Source organism: Alosa pseudoharengus, unplaced genomic scaffold (genome assembly GCF_046254945.1).
Source record: "Alosa pseudoharengus isolate Yale_2024_CS ecotype anadromous, Long Island Sound unplaced genomic scaffold, YU_APseudo_1.1 YU_APseudo_1.1_scf_7, whole genome shotgun sequence".
Taxonomy (NCBI): domain Eukaryota; kingdom Metazoa; phylum Chordata; class Actinopteri; order Clupeiformes; family Clupeidae; genus Alosa; species Alosa pseudoharengus.
Genome location: NW_027468859.1, coordinates 9,149,650 through 9,176,256, shown reverse-complemented (window position 1 = coordinate 9,176,256; position 26,607 = coordinate 9,149,650). Strand labels below are relative to the sequence as shown.

General features: G+C 40.5%; 3 protein-coding genes across 3 annotated transcripts in view; 1 reads left to right on the top strand and 2 right to left on the bottom strand.

The window, feature by feature from the left end:
• The window catches only part of snx17 (sorting nexin 17), a 49,976-nt gene extending 42,926 nt beyond the window's left edge, over positions 1–7,050 (bottom strand). Inside the window, exon 1 of the mRNA XM_076273354.1 lies at positions 6,323–7,050. Coding sequence (XP_076129469.1) covers positions 6,323–6,382 — 60 coding nt within the window. The 5' untranslated portion in view covers positions 6,383–7,050. The remainder of the gene's footprint in view (positions 1–6,322) is intronic.
• A 1,093-nt stretch (positions 7,051–8,143) lies between these two features.
• Positions 8,144–10,857, top strand: atraid (all-trans retinoic acid-induced differentiation factor). The gene is made up of 7 exons (XM_076273355.1): positions 8,144–8,231; positions 8,408–8,547; positions 8,797–8,865; positions 8,958–9,029; positions 9,139–9,260; positions 9,559–9,659; positions 9,904–10,857. Exons 1-7 carry the CDS (start codon positions 8,145–8,147, stop codon positions 10,006–10,008), a joined length of 696 nt encoding a protein of 231 aa, XP_076129470.1. The 5' UTR covers position 8,144; the 3' UTR covers positions 10,009–10,857.
• Positions 10,858–11,045: 188 nt separating this feature from the next.
• Positions 11,046–23,729, bottom strand: eif2b4 (eukaryotic translation initiation factor 2B, subunit 4 delta). Its single transcript, XM_076273353.1, has 13 exons — positions 23,648–23,729; positions 23,059–23,099; positions 22,790–22,967; positions 22,123–22,395; positions 17,985–18,067; positions 16,122–16,213; positions 15,606–15,720; positions 14,862–14,938; positions 14,544–14,646; positions 14,214–14,341; positions 12,688–12,865; positions 11,923–12,103; positions 11,046–11,322 (listed from the first exon to the last, which is right to left on the bottom strand). Exons 1-13 carry the CDS (start codon positions 23,706–23,708, stop codon positions 11,123–11,125), a joined length of 1,710 nt encoding a protein of 569 aa, XP_076129468.1. The 5' UTR covers positions 23,709–23,729; the 3' UTR covers positions 11,046–11,122.
• Positions 23,730–26,607: the final 2,878 nt, after the last annotated feature.

Sequence of the window (26,607 nt, the reverse complement as noted above, 5' to 3'; positions counted from 1 at the left end):
GGGGGGTTATAGAGAGAAGATGAACAGCAAAAGAGAGAGGAGGGGGTGTGAGAGAGAAAGAGAAAGACACAGGGGGAGAAGGAGAGAAAGAGAAAAAAACACAAATGTGTTAGGGGGAGATGTATAATTGCCTCCCATTCATCCCAATTCATCCCATTTGTCAACGTCATTCCTGACTCATACAAGTGAGAGTTAGTGTGCACAAGAGAAGTGGCCACGGTCAGCTAGTCAGACAGTCAGGGAGCAGAGCTTTGCATGGTCTGAGATCACTTCGAAACGCTCCAACCCCTACCCCGGGCTCAGCTCTGACGGTCGGAATCGGAACTCATCGACAGGGAACCAAGAGATGAGCAGAGAGAAACTCACAATCTCCAACAGGCCTTGGACAGTACTAGAAGAATACCAATTCACAGCAAAGAGATGGCATTTCTCAAGAAACGGAAATTACACAAAAACAGGCCTAACACAAAGGAACAATAAGGACATTTCCAAGCACTCACCATCCATCTACAAAAATAACAGTCTTCATGTGACAAACTGGAAAATTACTGGAATGTCATAAAAAACAGCTGATGTTGTTAAAGAATATTGACAAACACAGAGATGTGTTGACACTGACCATTATGAATCAGTCATGGTGCAAACTCAGCTGACTTGAACTTGCTGCCCTGTGCAGATGCTGGGGAAGGGAGCTAAACAGACAATCCCAAAGAACCATTAGTTTTGCCCACAACAAACTAGAGACATCAGGCGGCTTCCTGTTAATCTGGACGGATACAAACACCCAGAAGAGCCAGAGGTGGGCTACATTTTGGCAAAAAGAGAGGAGAAGTGCTGGCAACTGCCATTTCTGCCGTATAGTTTAAAGTGAACAATTTGAATGTTTTTGCAAACATTTCAAATGTACAAATTCGCCACAATAGCTTGCCTCTGTTTGAATGCACCTATATACCATAGGCTATAGGCCTTCCCCTCAAATATCACTGCTATCTGACAATATGCGTCTCTATGCAACCAAACATCATTGCCACACGGTGAATGTCTGAAGGATTATGCTGAAGAAAGCAGTTTTTCTCTTTTTGTTTGTGTGTCAGCATCTAACGGTTTCATACTCAGGTTTCATACTCAGAAAAGGAGGAAGGAAGAGTGAACTAAACCCTTCTCAAATCTCACTCACACTGCACATGAAAAGGTCAAGGTTAAAATGTTTATTTTTTTTCCCTGGACACAGAGGTTAAACGGCATACTAAAAAAGATGATGTAGCCAGGGGATCTGAGGCACCATTTAAACATCACAGAGGGGGGAAATGTGTCTCGCCACTCATATCGCCACCCCCCTACCCCCCCCCCCCCATCTGCTCAAAGAGGGGGAACTCAGCACCTCTGTTGTTTTCCCCTAAGAGCTGCTAGTCACAGAATGTGTGATAAGAGCATTTGAAAAATCCAATATAATGTAGGGCATCAGACAGTGGACAACAGTATGCTCCAACAACTGACAAACTCTTATTCACCTACAATGTTTACATTTCATAGAGAACACCTGACCTACCGGTACACTTACCGGTAATATAGAAGTAAGGACACAGAACAACATGTAGCAAGGCTGACACACCACAACACAAGGTTTTTTTTAATAAAGCAGAGCATCTAACGCAGCGTTGCCAGTCCAAGTGATCCTAGACTTCATGAACTTCCCACATACCCAAAAGTGGTCAAGAGAGAGATCTCAAAGCATGAACAAGATAAGAAGTGCTATCTCAACAGAGATAGCTTCCTGTCCCTCCCACACTAACGCACCAGCAGTTTATTTTTGGGGGTGGGGTCAGGAAATGCAGGCTACTATTTACTGACACCAAGGGTATGTCTGTGGTGAAAACAGAGCCTTCCTGATGATTCAGGTGCTCTGACACTCTTAAGCAGGCTGAGTCATGGACAAACTGACAGTCCTGGCAAACAGGGGGAGAATAGAGCAGACAGACCAAACTGCCCTTGCAATCAATAAAGGGCAGCACTGTGTGGAAGTCATTAACCCAGGGAATGGCCAGAAAACTGCTGCTTAAGTGAAACGGTCTACAATAGTCCATGATGGGCACAAATCGCTAACGTAATGCCCTGGTGAACTGCGCCGCAATAAAGTACAATTTGACACAGAACACTTGTATAATGCCCAAAATGCCATTCAAAATAGAAAGGGAAGAGATTGCACCCAAGGATGTAAAAATATACAAAACAAGCTGCTTCAATATGCGTAACCCTTCTATATGCTGCAGCATCTGCTCTATTTGACGGCACCAGTGAGTGACTGTTTTGTTAATATTTAACAGCTTGAGCACTGCTTTTAAGAGAAAATTGGTCAATTCTTAACACACAGGCACATCTGCCACCCACGGCATCAATTTAAAAGGGACACAAAGATGTTTTTGAAGATAATAGACATGATTATGTCAACTTACTTTGATGTGTCTATAGTATGGTGTAGGTTTGTTTTTGGTTTATCAGATGCATGAAGAACATAAATATGGCACAATAGCAGGTCCCAGGCACTCAAATATAAAAGAGGAGAAGGAATTCTTTAAAAAGCCTTTATTGAATCTGGCTTAGGTCATTTTAAAATATTGAGCCAACATGTTTCGACCGAGCATGGTCTTCTTCAGGGCAAAGGGCACCGCTTGAGGACTTGATAACTTCACCTGAGCGCCTGGTTGAACCTCTTGCATAACATAAATATGGCCTTCACTTGAATGGCCCCGTATCTACTAGCACAAGAACTCAATATTTCATCCTGAGCACATAGTAAAAGGCTAGGCTACATCATTTCATTACATTCACAACCACAATCATCATTGCTTCACCTGGTCCAAGTCTCATCATGAGTGAAGAAACCTGGAATTACATTTACCAGATGTTTTTGTTCCTGGCCATCTGTAGGCTACATAGAGACTTATGGTACAGGTACTTCTGCCAACCGGTGTGCCATCCCAAATGGTGTTGCTACCCAGTGTGCCATCCCAAATGGTGTTGCTAGCCAGTGTGAAGAAATAATAAAGGTCCGCACTGATTAAAGCTCCCAAACGTGGATTTAGTGTGCGGACCTTTATTATTTCTTCTCAGTTACTTTTTTGGTCCAGCACCTGCACTCTTGTGATGTACGCGCACTCCTTTGTTTCCCATTGCTAGCCAGTGTGCCATCCCATGGTGTTGCTAGCCAGTGTACCATCCTAAATGGTGTTGCTAGTCAGTGTGCCATCCCAAATGGTGTTGCTAGTCAGTGTGCCTGTGTTGCTAGCCAGTGTACCATCCCAAATGGTGTTGCTAGCCAGTGTGCCATCCCAAATGGTGTTGCTAGCCAGTGTGCCATCCCAAATGGTGTTGCTAGCCAGTGTGCCATCCCACATACTACAGCTGTACAATCAATCGATTTTGAATCAAAATCACAACTTGAACTAATGCAATTAGCTAATCGCAAAGGCTGCATTTATGATTTTTATATTCATGTTGTCCTCCTTGTATATGACAGACACGGAAGCTCACCTTAGAGGAGGGCTTTGCTTCTCGTGCACTAGCCATGCTCACCAATCAGAAGTGGCCCGACTTAAAGCGAAACTTGGAATATTGAACAAAAGCTTGACTTTGAAAAATGATATCGCAAATCAAATCACAATCGCAATAAGCTGTCGGCCAGGACAATGGCGTAGATATTTTACCCAAATTAGGTAGCCCCAGATTTGCGCACTTGATCATAGAAGTCATTGGTTTTGCTACACACTACTACAGCCAGTGAGCTATAATCCAGCGCCTGTACTTCCATGTACTTCACTTCCTTACAGTTTCTAATTTTTTTCTGGTGTGAAGGAAACAAAGCAAACTCTATCTGGCCCTCTTTTCACTGTGTCTACAGTATCATAGCCTACAAAGAGTGGGCAACAGAGCCATTCTTCCTGGCCAACAGGAACTGTGAGCCATCGTAAAACAAGAGATTCTATCAACACAGGAAGCGTGCCACTAAAAAGTGCAGTCCCCCTTGTGTGCCCCCCCCCCCCCTTTTTCCTGCATGTAGAGATTCTTTGCAAAGTATGCATATTTTTGTGGAAGGGACAGTTCCAAGGTACACCAGAGAAAAATCCTTCCTGATCCAGAATGAACCGACTTCTGAGGCTGCTGAATGTCACATGGACACTGCACTGTATTGAGCTATTCACAAAGGAAGATAAAATAGGATGACTTTTTTAGAGATCATATAGGCCTAAATGACATGGGATATGTGATTAAACAAAGATCTGAACAATTCTTCAGGCTACTTGACTTGATCCTTGTTCAAACATCAGACATGGTCTGTGACAGCTAGCGGTAGAACACTGGCAAAATCCCATACAGGAGCTGTTGCTTGATTTGAAATAAGTCTTCATCTCCATTTCATCTAAACATCTAACAGCCAATTAGACAGCAATTGTATGAAAGAAATGGCATGCTTCCACCCCACACAAGCCCTAACACCTCTCTAGACAACGCTCAAATTAAAGGGACACCAGGCAAGCCTGATGCTTTTTCTCTACGAAACTCCCCCTCGCTCGGTCTGAAGCTCTTTTCCTTTTCTTTGCATCTTCCGTCAAGGGTTTTCACTGCTTCTTTGCCGGCTCTGCCATTATACACACATTTGCAACAATCGCTAGCGTTTCATTAGCCTCCCTCTGTGCTGTGGATGCAGGATGGAAACTGAAACTGCTTCGGTCGCCGGGTACGATACACTGAACTTGCAAGCGGGATATTCTTCCTACAGGCAGTAGGGGCGGGCGAGAGTCTTCATTCGCCCTGTAATGAGTCATTTAACCATATACCGACTTACGAAGATGAGTAATTAACACGAAAACGTTGCCTGGTGTCCCTTTAAGTGACCAACATAACAAGGTTAGGCCTAACTTGTTTTAAAGATGGCAAAACTGTTACCTAGTTACTTGACAGAACACAGGCTTTCAGGGATTAGGCCTACATTTACAATTATATTTTGTATTTATTCAATCAGTATACTCTTTTATCCTCGGAGGAATGAGGAATAACATTCCAACTAAACTGCAGAGGAGACCTTATAATTAAGATTCATTGCATGATGCCATCAGAAAGACTCAAATAGCCTTTAAAATAACAAATAAATTCAATGAGTGTGTTCTGTGTGACAAAGGCACTCTTAAGACAAGTACCTGCACTACAAGTCCCTACAGTAGTGTAGCTCATGGTGCAAGTCTATCAGAGGATGAGTGTGAAATCGTACATGTCTTACTCACTGGTAATATCATTCACAGGTTCAAAGTATACAGGGCAGGGATCATAATTTAATTGGTAGACAAAAAATGTTCACACATAACTGTCAGTGATATAGGCCTACTGACAAAATCAACAACATTGCAAATTTCTGAATCATCTCTGACTTAAGACAATAGTTAAAGAGGCTACTAAAGGCTGGTTGAGTTGTTCTTGTAGGTGTAGGCCTAGCTTCAGTGAGCTGTCGGAAATGCAGGAGTCAGATCAGCTAAACGAGTGAGCAACTGTAAGGTAGCCTAACGTTTTATCTCTTCTTTATTACCGAATATAAAGCAGCCTACTTGAGCCTAGTCTTTCATAGTCCACCCGTTTGTGATCAACTGTATAAACTAAAGACTCAAAACAAAAGAGTAAAAGTAGTGACAAAGGGAACAGTGTCATTTGGGGTTCAGAAGGACGCATTCTGATGCTCTTCAGTGCAATGCGCTCTACTGCCATACCATTGCGCAATTCAAAACAACATGCCAAGCCAGAGGAGCAAGTGTTAATAGTGAAACACAACTGGCATATTACATGCCTGAGGAAACTATACAAATGACAATAATGTATGTGACATAGCACACACACTATGACAATTAAAAAGTAAACTGTCGCAGTTGGAGGAAGTGGCCATCCCTACAGCTACAGAAAAGGGGAAAAACAACAACCCATAAGGCCCACTGTCTATGTTTAAACAAGTGGCTACTCAATTGAATCTCTGATGGCCATTAACCTCACAATTGGGCATTTATACGTACAATATACGTAACATTTGCCCAAAAACTCTGGCGCATTTTTTTTGCCACCAGGGTCCTGCATAATTTGAGGAAGAAGCATTAGGCTATCACCAGACCATCTAGTGGTCATAGTTTAAATGTTTATTGCAGACTACCGGTAGGCCTACAATAACGGTTTTCTACAAATCCACTGTCCCTTTCATAATTGCCTATGGCGAATTCCATAACCCAGAGGTATAGGTACTACCTGGCCACTGAAAAAAAAAACACGGGCAACGGCACGTACTTACCACATACGTGGATCCATTTTCACCGGAACGGACCTCCGTCTCAGGAATGGAAAAATGCATTTTGGCTTTTAACGTAGATTCCCCAACAATTTGGCGAGAAGGCACCAGAGAACCAAGAATGCAAAAAGTTGCTTGATTCGTGAGAGGAAAAATAACAGAAGACGGCGGGCTCAATCGCTCTCACTTGCTGGAGATAATCCAGTTTCCTTGTTCCAATGAGTCAAGTTGTCAAAATCAGAAAGTCTCTTCAGTTAAAGTTCAGAAATTAAATTAAAACTCATACGCCAGGGGCTAAACTTTTCTTACTTTACCGTCTCTGCAGCAGCCATGTTGCGATTGTAGTGATAGGTGATTCCACCTTCATTGTTGGCATTTCTGTCCTGTTCGTCGAATCTCTACATCTAAACTGGCAAAGGTATCGACATTCTAGCGACGATATTCAAAGAACCAAGACTGTGTTCATCGGGGTGCATCCCAGTAAAATGACAAGGGGGGAAAAACAACTTTTTCAAATACTCTGCATGAATATGAGTAACGCTAGGCTACTTTGGTTTGCAATCTCGTTTTAGACGACAACACGACCAACATGCAAGGTTAGAAATCACAGGATTGTTGGTAACTCTTTGAGGTTTCCTACCCTTCAAGGTTAACCATTTTGAAGTCGAGCGATAGAGTAAAGGTCCAGCATAAAATAAATGTGTTAGAGCTCCAGCGGTGTTTCCCCTACGTGTGACACGGGACAATGTAATATATTCAGTATGTATCTCGCACTAAAAGCATTGCAACAGTCCCTGGTATTGACCATTTCGTCAAAGGGGAGGATTCCCAGCATTTTACATATTATGCTTGAAAACCTGAGTCATAGGTAATTTGCAGCCAATATTAATGCATTTTACCGCTATAATTTATACCACCGAAATATAATATTTCAATACTTATGACGAAGTAATGGGAAAATCCTGGGCGGAATATTGTCGAACCCCCCAGTTAATGATGGTATTTCCCACAGACCACATATTCATGCAGTTCACTCAGAGCACTCAGTTAACTTGTAACATTAACAAGAAAGTAGGATGTAGGCTAGACAATATTTGTATATTATGTCTATGGGCTAGACTCTTTATTATTAATAAAATAAGGGGATGGCCACATTAATTGTCTAAACTGAAAATATTTTACATGCAAGTCTAGCTGTCTAACTGGCTTATGAGCAGAATCCGCTACGCTTTCAAGTCGTCCTAACGTGTTTTGACAGTGAATGTGAACACATTGGGGTTTTATTCATTTTATTTGTTTGAATTTGCCAACTTATTCTGGCTATGCGAGTCTGTGTGAGAGTGAGAAAGGGAGCCCAGAGATTCCTGTTTTGTTTTTTTCTGATTAACCCCTTCGCCTAGGATGCATTTGCTTGTTCTTTTCCAAAAAGAAAGAAAAGAGAAGTATACTCTGTTTACAGTTACTCACAGTCTGGATACTGTCCTAAAGGAGAGTCCAGTTGGAGGATTAAAAATGAATGATCGCAGCAATATGCATTATTGCAGCTATGTGCAGGTCGACTAAGACTAAGATGTCAAACGCATTAAAAATATAACACATTTGGAAGAACATGATCATTCTGATCTATGTATCAGATTGGTCTGACTTTTTTGTCAAGGGTAGCCTACTGTGACCCTAAACACGCTCAGTAACTTGAAAGCATCTGTCAATGAACTGATGAGAGAAGCATCGTATGCGAAATTACTGCGCAAGACGGACCGCCATGAACGCAGGCACATGCGCGTGTAATCACGTGACGGTTTAAAAGTCACATGATGAGAAGAAGATGACAGCTGAACGGTTGTTGACATTTGGGGCTGTCTTTTTTGTATTATTTTATGGAAACCTTGTTTGTCACGCCACTGAATCACAGGTAAATAGATGCATAATAATAATGTTAACTCCACGAGGCCATTGTAATTCTTTCCACTGGTATTTTTCGCCTGTTTATTAAGTTATGTGTTGTGTCTTTCTTAGAGTTGTCCTCGTCCATATCCAAAAACAAACTGAGCAATTTATATGTTATTCGTGATCTGACTTTTTCCTCAGGTAGGCCTATGTCTCATGTGCGACGGCACAGTGTTGAATGGTAGTGCTGTTTGGAATTTTTGCACATCATCTGCTGGTGAGATTAATGGACGATGCTGTTTACAAAAGGACAACACTAGCGGTGCCGTCTGTATTACTGGGTAGGCTAAGCTTTAAGATTTTAAAATGTACAATTACAATTACATCTACCAAATGTTTTATTTTGTTTTGATTTGTACATTTCACTACAACTATTGTGTACTATTATTATTTTATTTTATTGTGATTGAACAGATGTTTTATATCAACTAGACATGTTTTTGTCTTGTTGGAGTTTCATGTTGTATGATGGGCTGCTCTTTTTTAAGTGATTGTTTTGATGTTCCTATACGTTCACATTTCTATTTCAGACTAGATATATCACACTGCAATTTAAGTGTTGTGGAAGATCTCAGTGAGGCCTCCACAGCGACAATGATGTAAGTATGGTTAGATGGAAGTGTCAGAAGATGCCCATCGTTAGTTTTGTTTTTGTATATAAGGCTGGTTTCTACATGTTTCTCTTGAGCAGAGATCTGTCTTTCAACCCAATTTCGAACCTGAGCGATCTGGTGTTCCAAGGCTTCAGCCAGCTGTCCTATGTGTAAGTAGTAAACATACTTTCTTGTCATATCAGATTATTGAGATAATCCACTAAACTCCTATTTGAAAGTAGGCTACAAACATGATGATGACTTGAATTTGCTTTGTAGAATACTTCCCTCAAACCTAACATGTCCTGGTGGCAATGCATCATGGGAGAAGACAGAGGTCAACAGTGAATACAGACTGTGTAAGGGACAAATTAACGCCTGCAATCAAACCGGGCACATGTGTAAGTCACCACCTACTTTCTCTTATTCTTGAAATTTGCCTCTGCTTGTTAATTGATAGCATAATTGGTTGTGTACATTAAAGGTAAGGTTTGTGTTGTTGATTAAGCTGCGTTTACATGTAGATTTGCTGTGAAGTCATTAAATTAATTTGTCTGACTTAACCAGACTCAATTCTATTCTATTATTACTCATAACTCAATTATTATTAATACTACTAATACTAATAATAAAACATTTGGGCTGGCTACCAGGCTAAAAATTAATGATTTTGAATTATGTTTCATGACCATTATCCAGCCTGGGACTGTCCACAAAACTCCCTGTGCTCTCCCTATGGACCAAGTTTCTTTGCATGTAGTTGTGCAGAGGATTTCCATGGATACAAGTGCCTGAGAGAGGTTTGTATTTAACATCTGCTACAGAATTGTGACAAGTACAATGTACATAGTTTGTGTAATGCAAAATTGTGTAATATTTTGTTGAATAAATGAAGTACTTATCTGTGCAAGGTTGTGGTTGGCTTGTTGTTATGGTACTGTGCAGGGGGAACTTGTAGGTATGAAAATACTGGCTCAAAGGTGCCAGTAATTATAATTTACTGGCACCTTTAAATTAATTTTGCCCTTTTTTGTGCATTTTTAGGGTGAATTTCCCACAGCAAAAGTATTTGGGATTCTTGGAGGGTCTACCGTCCTGACGTCCATTCTGTTATGGGTTACCCAGAGGAGGAAGGCCAAAGCCATGTGACTTAAAGTTTTCGTCATGAAGCAGCTGTCTACAGACGTCTCCTCAGATCATGCTAACGGCTTCTGTACCGCCATTTTGAAGAGAACTGACAATTGTTTTAAACTGACATGCTAATAAGCACGATGACATTTTTTTTAAATCATGTTTTCAAAAAAACTAAAAAAAACACACATTTTCAGCAGCTATTTCAAAGATTTATTGCTACTGACAGGAGCATGACGTTTTGAAAGGGAGGGAAATGCAAAACATTTTTTGCTCCATTTGTTTTTTTATCAAAATTGTAGACTACCTTTCTGATCTCAGTGAATTTAGAACACACGTTTGAAAAAACAGCAAGATATTGTTTTGCTACTAGATGGGTTTCACACTTTAAGAATGATATCAGATTTAATGTTAACTTTTGAGTGATGTTAACACGAAAATCATATTGACAAAGGTTTTAGAGATAAACATAAGTGCCAAATTATATGCTGACAGATTTCACAAATGCACTGGAACACATCTGTTACTACTGTATTACACGTTGCTATAAAATTATATTAAAGTGTATATGTCAGGTTAAAAAACATTTTGTTTTTTAGCCTGACATATACACTTTAACTGACAAGATATGCAATAAGTCAGTATACTTCATTTTGTTTTAATGTGCAGCACAGGCTTGTTTCTCCAAGAGAAAGAAATAAGGGCACAGTAGTGCTTCTCTACATTTTGTTTTGACTGGAATTGGGAGGTTAGCTCTTTAAGATTATGCTGGCACAGTGCATGTCATTGGTTGAAATGTACATAATCAAAAGTTTGCAACCTTTTATTGTGTAAAGAATACTAAAGATTCCCCATTTCCTTGTTTAAGTACTTGCCTATTCTTTTCTTTAGCTTTAGTCTCTCTCTTTCACTCACTCACACATTCCCTTTTGACTTTCACCATTCTCTTCATCTCTCTCTCTCATACACGCATACACACATTCCCATTTGACGTTCAACAATAACAAAAAAAACAAAACAAAAACAGTGGCGCCTTTTTTAAAAAAGCATGTGCCTTTTCAGATATATTTATATATATTTATTTTATGCCAGTGGCGTAGCACAATCGGCCGCTTGGTCTTGCTGCCTGGGTCTACTGGTCCACATTTTTAACTCGTAGAACCACTGGTACGGAGGTGCAGGGGATCATGCCCAGGTCTGTGATGACCAGATCAACAAAGTCCGGCGGGGTGACATCATACACAAGGTTGAGGAGACCCAGAGATTTCACATTCTGCCAGTCTTGTAGCTGTGTCTTACCCTTCCGGGTCACAATAAGGTCATCAGGGTCATCTGGGTGGCCAAACAAAAACAAGATTAGAATCATCTCAAAAAATACCTTAAAGGGCCCTACTTTAAATGAAGGGCAAAGTCTTGAGTCTAACATGTACCATGTGGTTATCATGCAACAGGTCTTTACAGACCAGTCAAGTACCTTTTGATCAAATTAGTGCCAGAAGTTTTACACCAGTCGCCAACATTGCACCAGAATTATATCATTCCCTTTTCCCTCTCAAAACAGATCTACAGACACCAACCCTTTTACAAGTAAAGTATGGTCTTACACCAGTGATCAACGTTAACTTTTAAAAGTGGTTGCCAGCTTGGCAACCATGCATGAGGTTTAAGTTGCCAAAGCCAACCAAATCTGTTTATCACTTGTAACAATTTGGTAGCCAAGGGCAACCATTGATGTCGAGCCCTGTCTTATACTCATGCATGTTAAGGAAACACTATTTAGACAAATGCACAAACCACTCCTAAATATATTTTTGGCACATCTGTGTGAACCTATGTTACATGTTATATTTCCTGTTATGTGTTATAAAATGATTTTGGGAACATTAAAGAATGCATCCATCCATCCATCCATCCATCCATCCATCATCTCACCGAGCTCATTGGACACGAAGGAGTCGGTCTGCACTCGTTCGCAGAACTTGTACGTCTCGCAGCACACCAACACTGGCACGTTGTAGGCCTTGGCCACCAGGGCAATCTGAGACGTGCCCACTCTCGACATCACATAGCCGTTGGCCAATAATGCATGGGCACCCAAGAATACTTTGGAGACCTGCAAGAGGAAGAAAGGAAGGAAAGGAGGATGGATGAGTGTACCTGAATTTCATATTGTGATGCGTGTGTGTGTCGTCTTCAGTGTATAGATGCAAGTCTTTATTATTTATTATTAAACTGTTATGAAGCTGTGAGGCAATGAAAAAGTAAACGAAACTGTTGAGTGCTGGCTTTATTTATTTTTCACTGTTATGAAGCTGCAATTGCAAGTAGAAGTAATTCATATGAATTTATTATTATGACCACCGCTAATTTTGTGTCAACGATTCCCGGGACACTGTAGGACCGGGCTGCACGAAACCTGGTGGTCATGTAGCCCCACAAGGATGGATGACACAGAACCATTGATTTTCGTTTTGATCAGTCACCCCCCACACACACGCGCACAGACACAGACACACACACACTCACACACACAAACACACACACATAAAAACATACACACATGCAGGCACACGCACACACCATTTTTGCGGAGAGAATGTGCAAGACTGAGCGGCAGTCATATTTTGTACAGCTTTGCAGTGCATCTAGTTATCATCATTATTGCTGTTGTCATTATTAGACATCGGGGGGGCTCACCTCTGGCAGGATGTAGGAGACGGCGGAGATGAGGACGTAGGTGCAGTTGATGCCCTTCTTCACCAGGCGCCGGAGTGCCTCTCGCCCCTCCAGCCGCGGCCTGCTGTCCACCACAACCACCCGAAACTTTCTCTTTTTCTCAAAGGCCTCGCACAGGATGTGGTTGACCAACGAGGAGCTGAGAATGGAGCACAACGCAATTAGGTCAGTACAGACAGCAAAAAATGCCTGATACTATAACCTCTTGAAATATCACAACGGAAGGCCCAAATTATCTTTAAAGGACAATTCATACAGGATAACTGAAAGAGTATGACGTAGAAGTCAAGAGGATTTCATTTCTGAAACAGATGAGCTTATGATTTAAATGTTATTATTAGGGCTGTCAAGTGATTAAAAAAAATAATCGAATTAATTACAGTACATACTCTGTGATTAATTAATCTAAATGAATCGCATGAATCCATTTTGCTATGAACATATTTTAAAAACAATTTTGGCAGATGAGTGAATGAATGAAGAGCCAAAACAACATTATAGACTTTAAAGTTCAACATCTCTCTTTTATTATAATTTCCCCTTTGGCGCAGGCATCAGCGTAGTGCCTGGTGTAAGATTTATAGCATGATAAATGCAAATGACTCAAGTTTCCACTCACTGTCAATGAAATGTGCAGTACCCTAACACCAAGGTAATGTGTGGTATACCCCCCATGATTTGTCCTTTTTTTTGGCCATTCAAACATGTTTTTTTGTTTTTTTTATTCACATAATTACTATGTTGTTGCCATTTCTATCCAGTAGGTAGAAGTCCAGGATAAGAAATAAAGCAGTTCAAGTAGTTGAGTAGAAAAAGTAAACGGTAGGAAAAACTAAACAAAGAAAAGCAGCGTACAAGTGCGAACGGAAATGTAATGTGTGAAGTTATTGTAATGTAAATAAATGTAACCAGCTTCAACATACTTGTGAAGACATTTTGTTTCAAGTGTGCAACAAATGTAGTCGATTTAGTAAGGGAGTTCGTCGGTTAGTTAGTTAGTCGGTCAAAGGGGAGACTGAGCAAACAATATGTTTGCAAAGTTAACTTTCACAAGGCTAGCTACTAGCCTTATTATCATCAAGAGGTGTGCTAACTCGTACCTCCAGATTGCTTTGCATTAAGGTAATACTTCTGACTTGACAAACTCCTTTGGTAGGCAACGGAAATTCCTTACTGCAGAAATAGTAGAGAATGATGCTACTGTCAACAGGAGTGGTCTGGGCATTTTTTTAAACGTAGGCTAAATGTTTCATTTACAGGACCAAGCAGCGCTTTCTCGTCTGCCTCCTTCAGTCACTGTAGCCAGACTGCACTGGGCAAATGTCACAACGAAATGCGATTAATCAGCCTTCATTTTTTCAAAGCTTTATTATTTCTGTAATTAATTAATCGAAATGAATGTGCTATTTTGACAGCCCTGTTTATTATTATTGTTGATTTGGAGAAAGTTCATTGCCTTTACTAAACGAGTTTTTGAATGCTCTTACCATCCATAAATGAGAATGATGTCCCCATCACTGATCTTCTCACTAGCATACTCAGAGATGACTTTGGCTGCCAGCGTGATTTTCTCATTGATGTAGACGTCTATACATTCCAACAATTGTGCCTTGGCCTGAAAGAGAGGAGCAAAACAGTTAGAGGCCCAATGAGGATGTTACCCAGTGATAAGGACTAGAGCTATGACTCAATTTCATACATTACAACAGAACAAATGAAAGCCTGTCCAATGATGAGAATCGTGTATATATATATATCTGGTGGACATGGGACCACTTAGATAAAACAGTTGTTTGCCAAGGCCCTCTATTCCTTACCTCCTCCTCTTTGCATTGACTGGGGATATTGGAGATTTCCTTCTTGATGTACTTAATGGCATTACCCATACTTGCCGATAGAGGGCGACATTGATTAAGAAAACTATGAGGAAAGCAAAATAAAAATTCAGTAAATATATATTGATTGGCCAATCATATTTTCTGCGTAGAATTCAATAGGAGTTCCACATATTGTTAAAACATGGCACTTTATAAACGCTTAATTCCATCTTTAATAGGCTATCCTAATACCCTAACAATAACCTCTATGGTAGTAAGGAAACAAGAGCATGGGTTGTTGCAGTTGCAGCTACGCACCTAATGTAAGGTTTAAGCTTGTTCACCAAGTCTCTGGATAGCTCCTCGTTTGGAGGTGTAGTATAATCCTGGATCACCTGAGTGATTAACAGAAACATGCAGAGTTATTGGAACATGTGTGCATAGCTCTGAAAAATAGATCCCTATTCAGCACATTTGGACAATGCAAGATTTGCCAACAAACTGTTGATGCATCAATCGCTCGATGATGTCTTAAGCCATCACCGTCGACTTCAAGGCAGCACTGTGACCGGCGACTTCAAGGCACCTAACCCTAACCTTAACCCTTAATCGTAATGATAAATTTCCTAGCCTAACCCTAGTGCCTTCCAATGCAGCGCTGCCTGGAAGATGATGTAGGGGGCTTAAAACACCAAACACCACATGACTCCCTCACAGATTATTAACCAATCATTTTTGTAAGCATTAGTTATTATTCTGGTGCTGAAACATACAGTAATATTCAGGTAATATATTACTCCTGATCTCGTTGCTTTGGATTAAATATTACAACATTTCATGCATACACCCATCACTCAAAGTGCAACAATGGTTTAGAGTTACAGTGCCTATAAAAAGTCTTCAGTACCATGCTAAAGTTGACTAAAAAGAGGAATAAAAAAAATCTTCTTTTGGAAATGGATCTTAATGCCTTAATTAAAAAAATTAGGAAAAGTCCAACCTTTAAGGACACCAATTTTCTTTGTGAATTAATAGGCAATGTAGCTGTTGTGAAGAGAGTACCTGTTTGAAAGCATGCAGCAGTGCAACTGAGCGAGCATTGGATCCAGCCACGATACCCTGGGAGTACTGCAGACCCAGCCGTACGACCGAGGGGTGGATTACTGTGGAAGGGATGCTGAAACAGACAGCAGCAATCAAGCACAGAGATTTCGCAGTTCCGTTGTCTGCTTGTCAAGTTTCTGGTTGATTGGACTGTGTTTTATGGAGAAAAAAAATTCAAAGGAGCCATGGAAATGTGTACACAGCTCTGTATTACTGCTGTATACACAGCTCTAATATGAAACCCCGAGAAATCTATTCCTTACTGGGAGGATAAAAAAGGCCACTCAATAACACACAGAAACAAGTCACTTGTATGTAAAGATGCATAAATATGTATTTTAAGAAACTAGCACAGAGGATACATACCCTTACCCCCACCATACTACACTATATCCCCATACTATACCACACACCATACAACAACCCTATATGAAAGCACCATAACGCACACAGTATAATAGTAGTATACAATACCTGATTTGCTGTGTGAGGGGAGCTTTGCGGCTGTACTGGTGCAGATGGGAGAATAGGCTGACTTTGTAGCCATAATCTGACCTGAGAGGAATCTACAGACAGACAGAGAGAGAGACAGAGAGAGAGAGAGAGAGAGAGAGAGAGAGAGAGAGAGAGAGATTACTGCTTTGACTAAGACTGCCTCATGGTGTATGGAACAGCCTCTGAGGAGAAGAGAGGAGCACATTCAAAACAGCATCCAGGCTGGGTCACCTCAGAATGCAGAACTGAACAAAACCAACAGATAAACAAACAAACAAAACTTCAACCCACATTCTGTACAATTTAAATCTACCTACGGCGAGAAGGCACAACACATGAGCACAGACAGCGCTTTACGAACCCAACCAAACCCACCGGAACACAGATGATGTTGAACGAAAAAAAAAACAAAAAAAACAAAGCTTGTGGATAAGACATGAAGAAAAACAAAACAAAGTGTCGACTGCAGGCGCGCGCACACACACACACACACACACACACACACACACACACACACACACACACACACACACACACACACACACACACACACACACACACACACACACACACACACACACACACACACACACACACACACACACACACACACACACACACACACACACACACACACACAGCAGGGCCAGACCTTTAAGTAGCTGCCAGTTTGCCAAGGTGTCTGTTGGATACAGGAGTTAAAGCACATGCATTGAGGATGTGAGTGAATGCAAACAACTTTTCATGTCAGGCCCAATGGACAATTCCAGTGGCTCTATTTTGCTTGTCTGTGTGAGACAATTCAGTAAATTAAAAAATTAAGGCCACTGTGCATAAAGCATGCAAAAGGGAAGGATGTATTGTGTGTCAGTATATCAGTGACAGTGGCACATGCGTAAGTATCTTATCCAGCACTTACAGATGCTTGAGCTTTTCCAATTTCACAAGAAAACGTACGGTGCTTCAAAGCAATTCAATATATAATGCTGTTTTTATTTTGTCGTTAAGAGCTTTTGCTAATGACAATTCTGGGGATCTGCGAGGGTTATGAGTAGGGTTGCAAAATTCCGTGAATTTTCAAAGTTGGAAACTTTCCATGGGAATTAATGGGAATATATGGGAATTAACAGGAATAAACGGGAATTAATGGGAATAAACTGGGAATTTTTAATATGGCAAGTTAGTCTATAACAGGGAACTTAATGTAGTGGACAAAACCCCATCTTGCAGTCTAATATTAGTTAAAACAACCTGATTTAATACAATTTCAGTCAAATTTCTACCCTGCACATATGTCAATCACATGCACACAGCAATCGGCACAGGCTGCTAGACATAAAGGAAACCTATGGTGCGTTCATATGCATGGGGAAAAAATGTTCAAACCAATCGGATTTTGTTGTTGAGTGGTGTGGTGTATCTTGGGCAGTTCAGTGTTGCTAGTTTAGCACGCTAGTAAACCGTAGGCAGAGAATGGGATTTCTGCTAGCATGCTAGCTAGCTTTGTATGCTAAGCTAAGCTAAAATACCAACATACAAATCATATTGCTTATTACGAAACAAAATGTTAATGTTTGTATACGAAACAGTTTGTATAAATTACTCAAAATTCCCAGTTAATTCCTGTAAATTCCCATTAATCCCCATAATTTCCTTTAATTCCATGAAAGTTTCCAATTTTGAATATTTCCAAAATTCCCCAACTTAACTTCCCATGGTAAGTTTCCGGAAATGTACCGGAAAGTTTCCGCCCCTTTGCAACCCTAGTTATGAGGTAGTGAATCTGTTTGACAACAGGCAACTGAGAGAGAAATTTAGAATAAATGAAACAAATTGGTCAACCTGTTGTCTTTCTAGCTTCTTGGCAAGCTTTCTGACAGCTGCAGGGTCGTCAACTTGGACATGTTCTGGTAACCTCTTCACCACTGAAAAGTAAAACAAAAGCTAGTAAGACAAATGGAAAACGTAACACCTGAACTTATAAGGATCTAAGGAGCTCTGCTTACTAGTGTAAGAGCCTGGTAAGTTCGGAGTTCCAAATGTCCGGTTAATGTTGTTCAGATATAGGGCCCAAGTGCTTGACATCCACAGAACATGCAGACTTACACCTACTGTATGTCTGAAAGCAGCTTGTGTGTGTATTGGTGGATGAACTGGCAATATTCTGCCCAGAGGATCAGCCAATCCACACGGATGACATCATTTGTAGCCATCTAGAATTTGACACCTAATTGGCTTGTTTGTGAAAATGTGGAGGTGAGCACATGTTGGTCGACATTTTAAAAGATTGCAGCAGCACATTGTACATGTTTTTGGCTGAAGTTGCTAGTCTAGCATCGGCCTTTGAAATGAATAGGAGCGGCACTTCACTCTCTCCCGTTCTATTTATTACCCATTAATAAATAGATATGAATACCTATGAGACAGTTTTTCTCGATTGCTTTGACCTGCTTAAAGAAACCCACTTGGTCTTCATGAACACCTTCTTTGCACAGCAGAAGTCATCTCTTGCAAATGTGCTCACACGATTTCATTGGGTTCGCATTTCTCACATCCTTTTGCAAAACAGTTAACACAGATGTCATTCAAAGACCCCAAACTCTATTGGTTTTCCCTGTGCTAAACAAAAGGAAGGTGAAGTGTGGCTTCTGCGCCTTTCGTCTAGTATTGAGGTGTCGCCCGGTGCGTATAGTCTCGTAAAAAAAAAACGTAATACTAAAATAAGTGAAGAAAAGGGAGATCGCACACAGGGGCTGAGTAGTTTCAACAGTGTATTATTTAAAAAGCCGAAAAAACAGTTACAGGCCACATAAACAAGGGGTAAACGTTTCGGGTCTAGCCCTTCATCAGTATTCCTTGTAGTGACGCATCAAAGAGCGCAGCGGCCATTTATAGGCTCGCCTGCCAATCACCCAGTAACCCCAAGACATATGACTGCATTCGGGGTCACATATCCGAATCACCAAAATTACACAATTACATCACAAATCATTACAATTATATACAAACATATACAAACATGTACAGGAGGTATAACCACATTTGTATACAGCAACATACAGTCACAAAAAATGTTTTAAGAGAATGTTTTGAAAATAGAGAAAGCACAATATTTAGAGAACAGAGGGCATATATTAATCTAGGTACATATTCTTATCATTATCATCAACATCAACATCTCACTATGGATATCTTGCATCCATGTAGGCCTAGTTCATTATCCAACCAAATATATCCATCATAGCCAACATGTTAAACTAAATTCATCATTAATACCACTAGGGTGCAGAGTTTTGAGTGTAAAAATCCAGAAGGATTCCCTTTGTAAAAGTCTTCTTTCAGTATCCCCCCCTCTACGTGTGGGTTTCACTTGTTCTATAACAGTGAAGACAAGTGAGGCCAGCTGATGGCCGGCTTCAGTGAAATGTCTCACTACTGGCGATTTATCATCTTTGCGTCTAATAGCGCTGTTATGTTCTATGATGCGCGTTTTTATAGGTCTATAGGTCCTACATATTGTTTATTGCATGGGCACGTAATCAGATACACTACCCCAGCAGTGTTACATGTGGTGCATTGTTTAATTTTGTAGGTCTTGTCTATGATGGAGCTTGTGAACGAGGTGGTCTTTTTAGTGTTATTCTTACACGCAGCACACCCTTTGCACGGAAAGAAACCAGTGATGTTCCTTAAGCGTCCCTCCTTGTTCCGCTGTGTGGTGTGACAATCCGCTTTAACCAAAAAATCCCTAATGTTACTAGCCCTATAGTGGGAGAAGAGGGGAGGTTCAGAAAACAGCGATTGACATATGGGGTCACTACTGAGAACATGCCAGTGTTTGCGTATGCATTCTTTAATTTGTCGGCTATGTCTAGTGTACGTAGTAATGCAGGCTATAGACTTATGCGTATCCCTCTTAGGGGCAGTTTTAGTTCTTTGGACCCTCTCTAGGGCTTCGTCGAGCCAGATGGGGGGGTAGCCTCTTAGAGAGAATTGCTTATACATTTTTCTAGCTTCCATATCGAAATCAGACGCATGTGTGCAAATCCGTTTTATTCTGAGAAACTGTGTGTATGGGAGTCCTTTCTTTAGGTATGTAGGGTGTGTGCTCGAGGCATGTAAAATGCTATTTTTGTCGGTCGGTTTAGTGTATAAGGTAGTCGATAGCTTTCCTCCCTCTAAAGAGACTGTGGTGTCAAGGAAAGAGATTTAGCGTCAAAAACAGCACTGAATTTAATGGACTCAACCATATTATTCAAATGAGATACAAAGTCATTAAATGTTTCTAAAGACCCCTTAAATACACAAAATACATCGTCTACATACCTCCTCCACAATAAATTGTTATTACTAAAAGGATTGTTATTCCATATGTATCTTTCCTCCAGATAACCCATAAATAAACATGCATAGTCAGGTGAAAATCTAGAGCCCATAGCTGCCCCTTGCTTTTGTAAATAGTATTCGTCCTCAAACAAGAAAAAGTTTTTATGTAGTAGCATAGAAATCATCTCGATAAGAAATTCTGTAGGGGGGGTTTTATCAGTTCTTAGATTAAGAAAATATTGCATAGCAATGATACCTTTATCATGTGGAATGTTCGTGTACAAAGATACCACGTCCATCGTTGCAAGGAAGGTCTCCTGGGCATTCAAGTTTACGTCGATCTTGGATAATTGTTCTATAAAATCGCCTGTGTCTCTCAAGTAAGAAGGTAATGTCACGACCAAGGGTCTGAGGATGCGATCTACGTACAGAGATATGGGTTCCATCAGGCTGTCATTGCATGCCACAATCGGACGACCAGGAGGGTTTGTCAATGTTTTGTGGACTTTTGGCAAGGCATATATGACTGGCATGACTGGATGGTTCTTGTTTAGGAATTTTAGCTCGGTCTGGCTGATGTAGCCTAATGAACTAGGCCTACATGGATGCAAGATATCCAAAGTGAGATGTTGATGTTGATGATAATGATAAGAATATGTACCTAGATTAATATATGCCCTCTGTTCTCTAAATATTGTGCTTTCTCTATTTTCAAATATGGCATAGCCTCTTAAAACATTTTTTGTGACTGTATGTTGCTGTATACAAATGTGGTTATACCTCCTGTACAAGGAAAACATATATTCACAAGTGGTAGAGATTCCTTGCATTAGTCTGAATCTTTGATACACTTGTGTGAAACTCTTTTGTACAATTCCTCAATCAGCAATCATTCATTATCCATAAGAGATACCATGTCTGTTCTGTGTTGCTATTTGCAAGTATGGATCTAAGGCACATTTAGAGAAAGTACTATATTGCCTATTTAGTGAAGAAAACAGTAGAAAAGGTGTTTACTTTAGGTCAATTTCAATGAAAAGTTGTAGTTCAATGAGATTTGTCTTGTCTGGGTGTTTACTGTAGGTCTTATATGTAAATGACTGCTACATATTGGGAGGAATTAATACATTTTATTCAATACATTTAGTCTTTTAACAGCTTTTCTGGTACCAGAAAAACATCTCATTTTGAGAACTAGGCCTAAGTTATATTTTGCATTTTGTTGTCCAGTGTGTAATGACACAGGAAATTATTGACACATTGAAATCACAGAGTGATTTGACTACAAAATGTGTTTTTTGAAGGCAAAATGTGCTTTTCCTGCATGTTTTAAAAGTTTTGAGAGTAAGAGCCTTTTGCAAGCAAAAGGTGCCATTTTGGCCAGAGTGCTTTTGTTTAGACCTGCGTGTTAACGGTTTTTAAAACATGATGTCAGAGCATTAAAGCAATCGAGAAAAACTGTAATACCTCCATTGAGGTACTTCACAATCATAAGAAACAGAGCCGAAAACCACATGAAACTCAACTCAAAGAGAGGCTGACAATGTCACAAAGGGGAATTTAAAACATTGTATACCATATTTTTGTTGAATTTCACTTAAGAAAATGTTTGGCTATCCATTACCCCTGGTTATGCCAATGCCATGCGTCCTACCTGGCTGTAGCTCACTGGGGACCGCCTTGCCCTTGCTGGAGGACGACTGCTGGCCCGGCTCTCCCTTCTTGACTTTGGATGCCCGTTCCGCCTCCTGACGTGCCCGCCTCTCTGCCTTCAGCTCGGCTTTGCTCTTGGCTGGCTTTTCTGTGGCGGGCTGGGCTTCAGGAGCTGGCGCTGGCGCTGTGGGCCCCGAGGCCGAGGGACCAGGGGCTGGTGCAGATGCAGGAGCGAGTGCAGGCGAAGGCGTGGATGAAGGCACCGTGACAGGAACTGAGAGATAAAACATATTTCTTATTCACGACTTATTACAATTACACTCTGTTTGACTTATTAATATTTTATAGTTGTAGACATAACCAGTTTGACGTTCAAGGGTGGAGAAGGACAGAGAATACAGGTGTATTTATGTGTTGTCAGTCTCTTATTTCATGATTTTCTTATCTTATTGTTCAATATTTATCCAATCAGGCAAGAGCAGTCGTAGCCTATTTGTTCTATAGATGCAAAGAGATAATGTAAACAAATTTACTCGGATATGATGACAGGAGCCAAAGAAGAGATTAGCTGTGCACGTTCAAATGATATTTGGGTTTTGTGCTTTTTCAGTTGAACAGCATAATACATGGCAAATTTGCCAGCTTATCCTTCAAATATCAACCAATACCTTTCTGTGGAGGACTTTGTTTTGCCTTCTGTGATTCAGGTGAGGCAACACATTTCTTTCCTTTTCCTTGGTCAGGCTCAGATGTACCCTTGCCTTCCTTTCCACCTTTTTTCTTCTGTTGTTTTTTCTCTTTCCTCAAACGTTGTTTCTCTTCTTTGGTCAGCTCCCTCCCTTCGAGCTTCAAAGAAACACCAACAAAATCAACAACCGGGATAATATGACCTTTATGTTTGCATCATGACAAGAAAGACTTCATAAGAATTACTTACTTTCGCCTGCAATATGACGTCGATTTGCGATGCACCTCCATCTGAAATGCAATATTAGAATGTGGCGTGACTGCTGAATAAAAGGGGATGATGCCATAACGGTGCATTACACAAAAAGCATACAACGTCCCGAAACTGGCAGCCTGAGCGCTTGTAACATCCTTCAAGGGGATGCAGTGAAATTTCACATTAGTGGCTTGACAGGGGCGTCACGTTGAGTAAGTTACCTCATGGAACAACTAATAGCTTCCTTTGCAGTCGGCCACGAGAGTAATATAACATACACATTCAAGTCAAAACGTTTGTTGAATCAGATGTTACTGGCCATGTGTCAAGGTGGTCAAAATTTTACATACGGCAAATGATGCAACTTCCATTCACAGATGGTAAGTTGTTGACTTGTCAGTGTCAGGCCACGATGGAAAGCACTAGTTAGCTCAGGTTGGCTAACTTCAGACAGCTTGCTAGCAATAAGAGTTCTAGCAAATCTAACCAAACCAAGACACCAGGCTAATAAACAACATTTCTAATTGTAAGTTGTAGACATAAGAGAAATGTACTGTCTAAATGACAATTATATCGCTCTCACCTGCAGTATGATTGATGCTTTCAGCCTGATTCGGCTCTCCTTTCTCCTTTGCGTCGGCCATATTTCCCTGCCTCACACTACGTTACGGGAAAGACTGTCAACATTTTGCGAATAAAGATGGACATTTAAAACATCGCCCCCTTGAGGCTATGATACAAACGAGGCATGCTACAAAAGACTAGCCTAGAAATCTAGACGCACCCTATGGCAGCAAATTACATTTTGCTTCAGGCTAACAAAAGACCGTACATGCCTCAAACAGGAGAAATCTATTGGCTGTTGTGTTTTAGATTAGATAGTTGATAGTTTCAAAAATCTTTGTCTTTGCTTTCTGAAACCAAATGGTTAATGACCACCATGTGCTATGAAATCTTAGAAGATGGTGGGCCAATGCATTCACTTGAGTATTAAATTAACACATCAAATTAAATCCCCTCTCACAAGTCACACATACATTTACATGAGTTCAGATAGCCTACTTAGTAGCCTACTACTTTTAGACTTTCAGTTTTTTTTTAATCAAATGTCTATATATGCTTCTATTGTCTAATTTATTTGATCATGTGTAAACATAGGCTAGCTGCAGTAATTATGCCCAGAGTAACAGCTAAGGAACAATTCGCTTAGGCTACTGCATATGAAATCTGACTGAGAAAATAATGCCCCAGAATAAGGTGGGGCTATGTTATTATTGAGTTTTGTATGATTTTTCTTCGTTATATCAACTGTAGCCTACTACAGCCTTAGTGTCAATGTGTCATAGTAATTATGACCGCCGCGCAGCGAAGCGGCGGTCATATAGGTTTAGTCAGATTTTTTTTTTTTCTTTTTTTTTTTTTTTCTTTTTCGCATGCCCAAATTTCCGTCAATGAGTCCCGGGACACTGAAAGACCGGGGTACACGAAACTTGGTGGCCATGTAACCCCACATGGATAGCATGGAACCATCGTTTTTCGTTTTGATCTGTAACCCCCCCCCCCCCCCGCTTGACTGGACCCCCGAAAGGAGGGTAGGGCAGACACAGTTTTCTGTGAATATCTCGAAAACCGTGGGGTTTAGGAGGACCATTTTTTTTTGTATGTTGATCTCAAGGGGCCATGTCAACCCATTCCATAACCACTCATTTCATGTATAGCGCCACCTAGTTAAACACAAAAAAGTAAAAATGAGGTGTTGTAATTGAAGGTATCTGTGACCTAACATAGTCAAAACTGCACGAAATTGGAAGTGTATGATCATTATGACACCCTCTGTATGCACGCCAAGTTTTGTGGAATTCCTTTCATGGGGGGCCACACAATAAATTAATTTATGTTACTATACACCAAGTGGCCTGTAGGTGGCCGGAGACAGTTTTCTGTGAATATATCGAGAACCGTAGGGCCTAGGAGGTCCATCTTTTTTAAGTATGTTGGCCTTAAGGGGGCATGTCAACCCATCCCATTACCACTTATTTCATGTATAGCGCCACCTAGTTAAAAATTAAAAAGCAAAAAATTAGGTGTTTTCATCACAATATCTCTGGCTGACAAGGTCAAAACTGCAAAAAATTAAAAATGTAGGATCATTATGACACCCTCCGAATGCATGCCAAGTTTTGTGTACTTTCGTTCATGGGGGGCCTTACAATAAAATAATTTATGTGTACATTTAGTGACGTACACCAACAAGGATTCCCGGGACACTGAAAGACCGGGGTACACGAAACTTGGTGGGCATGTACCCCCACATGGATAGCATGGAACCGTCATTTTTCGTTTTGATCTGTAGCCCCCCCGCTGGACTGGACCCCCCGAAAGGAGGGTAGGGCAGACACAGTTCTCTGTGAATATCTTGAGAACTGTAGGGCCTAGGATGACCTTTTTTTCCGTATGTTTGCCTCCAGGGGTCATGTTAACCCATTTCATGTGCACACATGTGCACAAACAGATATACACACACACACACACATACATTCACAGTAATCATACGTATGACACATACTCACACAGTAGACATATGTACGCTTGCATGCACAGGCACATACGCAGGCACAAACACAAGCACGCACGCACACCCACACACACACACACACACACACACACTCACCCACACATAACATAAAGATAACACAAACAATCAAGAATTTCTCAGAATTATAAACAGGCAAGATGGAGGTGGGGTTGTATAAAATGAATTTTACATGAGAAATCTATGAACTAATCATGTTTTGGTACTTGTTGTCTAGCAGATACCAGTGAGAATTGAGTGTGGATAATGCAATTTAGTGAGACAGTTAGAATCATATAGGCCTTTCAGCGTGATTTCTTTTTGTGGAAAAAATGTGCTGGACTGGGCGGCGGTCATATTTTGTACCGCTCTGCGGTACATCTAGTTCTTATGATACGGCTGTATCTTTCCATGGAAATATGATGTTTTCAAAGAAGTAATTGGATGCATCATTGTCCATTGCAATTTATTCATAATCAAAAACAGATACAGGTGGGTTAAAGAGTGATACTAGAGTGATAAGAAGTCCTAGTGAATGCTTGATAAGTAGACTATAATACAGTAAATAAACAAATAAATAAATAATAAATAATTAGGCTAAGTGAAATTTTCGGCGCGCGCTATGCGCGTGCATTATAACTCCATAGTACCACCAAGAAATAAAAAATACTTTCACCCCTGATCATATCACTAAAAAAGTATGCCGGCATAATGTAAATAATGTATATGACAACAAACCAAATCAAATTTTTTTTTTATTGTTTGCAAAATTAATACAAAAACAGAATCCAGAGCAGAATTATAAACAGAAACATAAAAGACTAATGACCTACGATTGGAGAGAAAAGGCATTTTTAATGTAGAATATAAACAACTGGACAATTGTAATCCTGTCTTTGCTGTCCCCAAGGGTAGCCGGCGTGGTTTTCACAGAGCAGTAGCTGGTTGAAGGGGACCAAACCTCACAGAAA

Coding starts and splice junctions, on each gene's coding strand:
- atraid (XM_076273355.1), top strand. CDS start 8,145: ATGACAGCTGAACGGTTGTTGACATTTGGGGCTGTCTTTTTTGTATTA. Junction 8,866..8,957: donor GCCTCCACAGCGACAATGAT/GTAAGTATGGTT, acceptor TCTCTTGAGCAG/AGATCTGTCTTTCAACCCAA. Junction 9,660..9,903: donor GATACAAGTGCCTGAGAGAG/GTTTGTATTTAA, acceptor GTGCATTTTTAG/GGTGAATTTCCCACAGCAAA.
- eif2b4 (XM_076273353.1), bottom strand. CDS start 23,708: ATGGCCGACGCAAAGGAGAAAGGAGAGCCGAATCAGGCTGAAAGCATC. Junction 23,100..23,647: donor AAGCATCAATCATACTGCAG/GTGAGAGCGATA, acceptor ATTGCATTTCAG/ATGGAGGTGCATCGCAAATC. Junction 11,323..11,922: donor CTTCGTGTCCAATGAGCTCG/GTGAGATGATGG, acceptor TTGGCCACCCAG/ATGACCCTGATGACCTTATT.